The 6,756-nt window shown below is 37.9% G+C and overlaps 2 protein-coding genes across 2 annotated transcripts in view; one reads left to right on the top strand and one right to left on the bottom strand.

Moving 5' to 3' along the window:
* The first annotated feature begins 696 nt into the window (after positions 1-696).
* rnf224 (ring finger protein 224) lies at positions 697-4,556 on the top strand. The gene is made up of 3 exons (XM_016557207.1): positions 697-1,159; positions 2,552-2,762; positions 4,137-4,556. Exons 1-3 carry the CDS (start codon positions 1,080-1,082, stop codon positions 4,416-4,418), a joined length of 573 nt encoding a protein of 190 aa, XP_016412693.1. The 5' UTR covers positions 697-1,079; the 3' UTR covers positions 4,419-4,556.
* A 143-nt stretch (positions 4,557-4,699) lies between these two features.
* The window catches only part of prpf4 (pre-mRNA splicing tri-snRNP complex factor PRPF4), a 7,857-nt gene continuing 5,800 nt past the window's right edge, over positions 4,700-6,756 (bottom strand). Inside the window, exons 9-14 of the mRNA XM_016557209.1 lie at positions 6,555-6,678; positions 6,382-6,471; positions 6,121-6,243; positions 5,607-5,714; positions 5,384-5,502; positions 4,700-5,046 (exon numbers count right to left, since the gene is read on the bottom strand). Coding sequence (XP_016412695.1) covers positions 4,853-5,046; positions 5,384-5,502; positions 5,607-5,714; positions 6,121-6,243; positions 6,382-6,471; positions 6,555-6,678 — 758 coding nt within the window. The 3' untranslated portion in view covers positions 4,700-4,852. The remainder of the gene's footprint in view (positions 5,047-5,383; positions 5,503-5,606; positions 5,715-6,120; positions 6,244-6,381; positions 6,472-6,554; positions 6,679-6,756) is intronic.

The following is a 6,756-nucleotide window of genomic DNA, read 5'->3' as shown; positions in this document are numbered from 1 at the left end:
CTGTAATGTTTTTCCCAGTCTGCTGCCTTTGACGTCACAAGACTCAGGACTGTGTGTTTTTGTGTCAGTTCTCAGCTGTGTTGTGTTATTGTCCTGATGATCTGGACTCTGGAGTGATTCATGGCATCTCAGGTAATCAGCTCAAACCGCCCTAAAGTCCCCCAACATCGGGTCACCAGATCTCAGTTACCCGCATTAAATCTAATGTGACTCTAATTTAGCTGTAACCCTTCCACTTCACTTACTCTTGGTCAATAATAATAATAGATATCTGCCGATACGAACATCCTGTAGCTGCACTATGGGGGTGATGAAGGTCTCAGAACTCATTTGGCAGGGAAACGTTGATGACAGACTGTCTGTGGGTGACTAGGCTAGAATTTCAGGCCTGTTTTGTGACTGTAAAGCGATACGCCCTCCTCCCATTCTACTTTCTTGCACCCTAAACGTGTCTGATGTCTTTGATTTCATGTTTTTCCTCAAAACTAAACCCAAACCTTCTCAGAAGCCATTGTGTCTGTGGCCCTTTCCTTCGCTCTTGGACTTTCTCAGAACTTTTCCCTTAATATATGCAAGAATTAAATCATTACTTGATTAATAAGAGAAAATAACAGAGCAGTTAATACCAAGAGTTTTGAAGATGCAGAAATGTGCAACTCTGGACTAAATATTAAAACACCTGCTTAACAACATGCATCTCTCCTCCCACAAGCACCAATGGTTTTTCTTTTTTCAAAAGGGTGGACGTGCAATTGTGTGTGTGTAACGGCACAGGTCCACAGCGACAGGCAGTACTTAAATATTAAAGGCTCTGGGGAAGCACACCATTGTTTGCCCTCCATTTCAGAGAGGCAGTTGTGGTTGGTTGGTTGAGAGAGAGCGAGAGAGAGAGAGAGAGAGCGCAAACGGCAACAAAGACGGAGCCCGTGCTGCTGGGAACTGCAAGGACAACGTCAGGGAAAGCAACAGAGGGTGCACTCAAGTGTTAAACTATCTGACAAAGGATGTGAAGCATGGAGAAACCAAGACAGAGTCGGCTGTAAAATGTTGACAGAAGTTGGACTTTTGGTACATTAAACATGGATGGAACTGCAAGCGTAACGGCAGAACCTCAAGAGACCGACGGCACACAGAATAGACACAAGGATGAAGTGGACAGGTAGACCCTCTGCATGGAAAATTCATTTTTGAAGTTACAGGAAATTGCTGATGTGATATTAAAATAAGACGTATTTGAATTTTTGCTTATTTCAAATGAAAATGAAATACAACGAATGAGAAAAAAATTATTTATTCTCAAAAATGTCTTTTTTATATTCATTTTAAAAGAATTTTATTATTTCTTAAGATTATGCATGTGTTTCTTATTCAATTTGAATATCATTTTATTATATTTGCAATGATGAATTCTATGAAATAAACATGGTTCCTGCTCTCAGTATAAAGAATGAAATTACTTTGACAAATCATGCAAATAAAACTTTTTCCATCTAATATTTCACATAAGTTGATTGAGCACATTGTATGTTTTATGGTTATGTTTTGTGTTTGTTTGTTTGGAATAAAAAGAACACTGTTAGAGGTTGAGAACCCACAGTATACAGATCTTTTTACTTTTTACTATTATCTTGTGTATACACATTTCATTGCTGCTGGCCACTAATAGTAAACAGATACATGCGGCTCGGCTTACACGCTCTTTAAAGGCATAGTTCACCCAAAAATTAAAATTTGATGTTTATCTGCTTACCCCCAGGGCATCCAAGATGTAGGTGACTTTGTTTCTTCAGTAGAACACAAACAGAGATTTTTAACTCAAACAGTTGCAGTCTGTCAGTCCTATAATGTCAGTGGATGGGAATCACGGCTACAAACATACACAAACAAAACCAAATTAAACCCTGCGGCTCGTGACGATACATTGATGTGTAAAGACACGAAACGATCGGTCTGTGCAAGAAGCTGAACAGTATTTATATCATTTTTTTACCTCTGATTCACCGCAATGTCCGAACTGTCCTGAGCGCGTTCTCAACAGCCGGCGCGTGACTCATCTTCTTGCTTTACGGCGGATCGCAGACTTCCTATTCACTTCCATTATATGACTGACAGACTGCAACGGTTTGAGTTAAAAATCTCAGTTTGTGTTCTACTGAAGAAACAAAGTCACCTACATCTTGGATGCCCTGGGGGTAAGCAGATAAACATCAAATTTTGGGGTGAACTATCCCTTTAAGGGCTGACCTTGTGTATCTGGAAGAGTAAAATATTGTGGGGAAAATGTAAATAATTCGTTTTTGCTTTTGTGGCATTTTTGCAATTTTAACCAGCTGGTTTCAAAGTAATTTTTAGTGGTTGTTTGAAGTTGCTTTGATATTTTCCGCAACATTATATAAGTTTAATTGTTCAAATACATTTTTATTGCTGGCTCTGTACTGAAAATTTTAGGTCAGTTATGTTGGCCACAAATAATCAACCATTAGAAAGTCAGCACTGAATATCTCAGGCAAACACACGGAGATGTTTGTATTATATTGAGCTCATTCTGTAGGGTCTCGGATGAGGATGGGCCTGTGTCTGAGGCTCCTGTGGAAGGGGACGTGGAGGCTGGAGCACAAAACTCCAGGGACAGCCGCAAACTGGACTGCATCATCTGCTACAGTGCGTATAATCTGGGAGAGAGACTCCCCCGCAAACTCTACTGTGGTCACACGTTCTGCCAGGCCTGTCTGAAGCGGCTGGACACCCTCATCAATGAGCAGGTGGGATTCAAGCTATCATCACTAATATCACTATTTTAGCTTGACCTGTTTATTTCAAAGTGCAAATACAGCAATGTTCACCCAGCTTGTGGTTTGCATGATAAAAACGGCTAATAATCAAGCTTTAACAAATTGGAGTCATATAACCTATATCACCGCAATGTAAAAAAAAAAAAAAAAATCCACCTATTTTAACTTTAAAAAGTTCAATTGCCGCCTGACTTCCTGAAGAGATTAAACAAGTTTTTACTTTCAGATATCGCTTCCAAATCATTTTTTTCCCCAAATGTTAAATTGTTCAAAAACCAGCACCTTTTCATTCCATTTAACTTTATGAATATAATAATGAGCAATTATATTAATTAACTACAAATACTAGATTTTTGTTAACATCGCAACAGTGTCTGCTAAATTAGCAGAAATCCTATCCTCTTATTGTTACAATAAAATAAAAGATTTTTTTTTTTTTTATGACATTAACTAAATAAATGACTAATGTTCTTAGGGGCATTTTTGCAAAAAGCTGTCATCTTCCATAATAACTTAAATGGGTCATATGATGCTGCTAAAAAGAACATTATTTTGTGTATTTGGTGTAATGAAATGTTTGCATAAAAAAGAGGTTTTGTTCATATATCATTCACCTGATCTGATGTATATTAAACATTTTCTTCCTATGAACATTAAAATTTGTTTTTTTATGGCTTCTGACAGAATTTTCAGATTTCTGTTCAGGGAATATATGCAAATAGCTTAATTAAGCAATGCATCATTTGCATATTCAAACATTACATCATTAAACAACTTGTAATACAAAACAACTGACTTATGTGACATAATCAGTCATCTGGGGAAGCTATTATTTTTTACCCATTTCACCTATAGTGTCTTGATTTGAATTAGATATTTAATGAATCGATTAATCAAGCGAAATCTTGGGTTAAAAATTGAGCTAAATTAAGCTCGTTTTGTAACTTAATGAACTTTGGTCTATTATTGAACTAAACTGAATAAACACTGAAATTACATGAGCTGAATAATGATCTTATGTAGAGCTGCTGTGTAATTAAACTGATTTTTATTCATAACTAATGAAAATGTATTGCAACAATGAAACTGTTGTTGCTAAACTAAATTAAGCTAAAAATGACAATATTATCTTTTCAGAACTGCTATAAATCTAAAATGTAGTTGTATTAGTTTGCAACATTAAGTTATTTTCTTGTTTATTACTGTGAAGTTGTTTTGAAACAATCTGTATTGTATAAAGCTGTATATAAACATGTGATTTGAATTTTCATAGTTGATCCACCGTTTCACACACCTCAGCTGAGCAGGGTCAGATGTTTGTAACTGACTTGCTTTTTCCCCTAGATGTGGATCCCCTGTCCACAGTGCCGGCAGAACACTCCTCTACCTCGCGGGGGCGCCACTGGTCTAGACCTAGACCTGGCAGCTTTTCTGGGTGTTAAAGCTGAAGTAGAAAACCAGCGAACCTACAGCCAGAAAGCACAGCTGGAGACCAAGCCCTCCTTTATAAAGCAGCCAATCACAGATCAGCCACCCTCAGCATGGGCCAATGTGGCAGTGGCAGAGCATCGCTTCCACAGAAGCCCTTGTTGCAAGCACTGCTTGCTCTGCTGCTGGTGGTGCTAGATTCACGTACATTTCGTACAAAAACATTTGACAGTGGATATCCCACTGTCTGGAAACCACAGATTCCTTTACAGAATTGCCTGGGACAATAAAATACATTTTATTTGGATACTCAGTGGATCAGTAATGTCAAATTCTGCAAAACTCAGTGATCAAAATGGAATAGGATACATGGACATGAGAGACAATTCAAGAATGGACAGATTGGATTTCAGATCTTAGACAATCCACTAGAATAAGAGTTGCTTGTTACAACAATTCAAACTGTGGGGAATATCTGGTTGTATATCTGTTTTAATAGAACCAAACTGTCAATCAGCTTCTAATTTAAAGATCTCTTTTGTTGTTTTCCAGCTCTTAAAAACTAAACTTAAAAAAATATAAGACAGTAGGACAAAAATGAAAAATGAAAATGCATCAAGCCAAACAGAATCTCATTCCGCCATCCAGAGTTTGAAGGTTCGGTCATAAGAGCAGGTGGCAATGAGCTGTCCATCAGGCGAAAGGTCAAGCCCCATGACCTTCCCTTCATGACCCGCCAGAGTCTTCAGAGGTGACCAGCCAGGATGGGTCCACACTTTGGCTGTGTTGTCATATGCACCAGTCAGCAAAAAATGCCCATCGTTAGCTAAAAGGAAGAGACTCTGTTAATATTGTATTGACACTGCAAAAATGTAACACAAATTTGCAAGTTCAGTTGCGGTGAATGACTCATTCACTTTGAGTCAGTAGACCTATGGATCTATGAAAATCCTATAAAATATTTGTTCACCCTAAACCCATGTGACTTTTTCTTTTGTGGAACACATATTTTGCGGAATGTCCACAGTGCTTTTTTATTTTGGGAACTTACTGAGGTTGCTGAGAAGAGGGGTGAGTAAAGGATGAGTATTTTTATTTTTGAATGAATAATCTCTCAATGACTGATAATAAATATCCTCTTGACTTGACTCTTGACTACTTACGTTGGAACTTGACTGAAGACACAAGGTTCTCATGGGCAGGAATTGTGTACATACACCTTCTATGACGAAGGTCCCACACTTTACAGGTGTTATCTCCACTTCCTGTTGCCACGTGAAAGCTGCACAAGGAAGATTTAGGGGTTAATTATCAAATAAAGCTCAAATACCAGTAAATAGCCTTACTAAATATTTTAAATATTCATATGCCCTTTCTTTTACTTACCCGTTTGGGGAGAAATTGATGCTATAAATCTCGTTGTGGTGGCCTTCCAGGAACATGATACAACGACCAGTCCGCAGGTCCCAGACACGAGCAAATGCATCCAAACCACTGTATGAATTACACAACATTAACACAAAAACTGAAAGATTAATAAGCCAAATATAAATCATTTCAAACAACCAATCAAAAATATAATATAATTCAAATAAAATTATATAAAAATATAATTCAACCAATCAAAAGCAGACTGAATGAACAATCACAAAATAAAGTGGAAAACTAAGTGGTTCTCTGGTAATGCGAATATTGCAGGACCAATGCTGCAATCAGAGGAATCAGGGTTAAGATTAGGAACCATGTATGATGGATTAAAGATCATTTTTTATTTGGCTGGTCTTACACTAAACATACTTGGACTCCTAAGAGCATCAAAGTAACTGTATAGACTTGAGTGTTGTGCTTGTTCCTTTACAAAAAAAGTGGAGTGCCTCTGGGTTCAGTGCGAGGCCCTTACCCAGTTCCTGCCAGAGAGCCATCTGGGTGGAAGTGCAGGTCATGGACACCTTTACTATGACCCTCCTGATGCAGAATTTCTTCTTGGGCTTCCAGATCCCAAAGTCGCCATGAGTTATCATAGCTAAAGAGCAAAAAAAGAAAAGAAAAGACAGCTCTGTTAAATATATGACAGAAAAGTTTTATCCCAACACCAATATTTATACCATTGTTTTGCATTTACTTCTAAAAAATATATAAAACAGAAAAAAAACATTCATACCAAGTTGTTCCTAGGAACCGCCCAGAGGGATGCCAGGCCACCCGAGCCACCCTCATAGAGTGCCCCTCAATGTCTGCTACAGGCTCATCACTACAGATAAGAACAGGGAAATGTTACAATGTTTTACTTCAGAAATTGAGACCGAAATTTTAATGAATACTAATAATATACACCTGTCTAAACTCCACAGCTTAACAGATCCATCCGCAGCACAGGAGGCCATATTGACATCTGACTCCTCAAGTGTGAGTGTGGCTTGAGGGTGAAAGCTAATCGCTCCCACGTTGGTATTGTGACCTGAGAAAGAAGAATTCACCTTCAATGAATCCAGTGGTAAAAGTTGTATTGTAAACAGGAATGAAAAAAAAAAAAAAA

The sequence above is a fragment of the Sinocyclocheilus rhinocerous genome, unplaced genomic scaffold, assembly GCF_001515625.1.
Source record: "Sinocyclocheilus rhinocerous isolate Xijiao unplaced genomic scaffold, SAMN03320098_v1.1 scaffold2272, whole genome shotgun sequence".
Classification (NCBI taxonomy): Eukaryota; Metazoa; Chordata; class Actinopteri; order Cypriniformes; family Cyprinidae; genus Sinocyclocheilus; species Sinocyclocheilus rhinocerous.
The sequence above is the reverse complement of the archived record's forward strand: the minus strand, read 5'-3'. Positions and strand labels throughout refer to the sequence as shown.

Excerpts from the sequence above, each read along its gene's own strand:
- rnf224 (XM_016557207.1), top strand. The coding sequence starts at position 1,080 with ATGGATGGAACTGCAAGCGTAACGGCAGAACCTCAAGAGACCGACGGC. Across the intron at positions 1,160-2,551 it reads CACAAGGATGAAGTGGACAG|GGTCTCGGATGAGGATGGGC; the intron begins GTAGACCCTCTG and ends CTCATTCTGTAG. Across the intron at positions 2,763-4,136 it reads ACACCCTCATCAATGAGCAG|ATGTGGATCCCCTGTCCACA; the intron begins GTGGGATTCAAG and ends TTTTTCCCCTAG.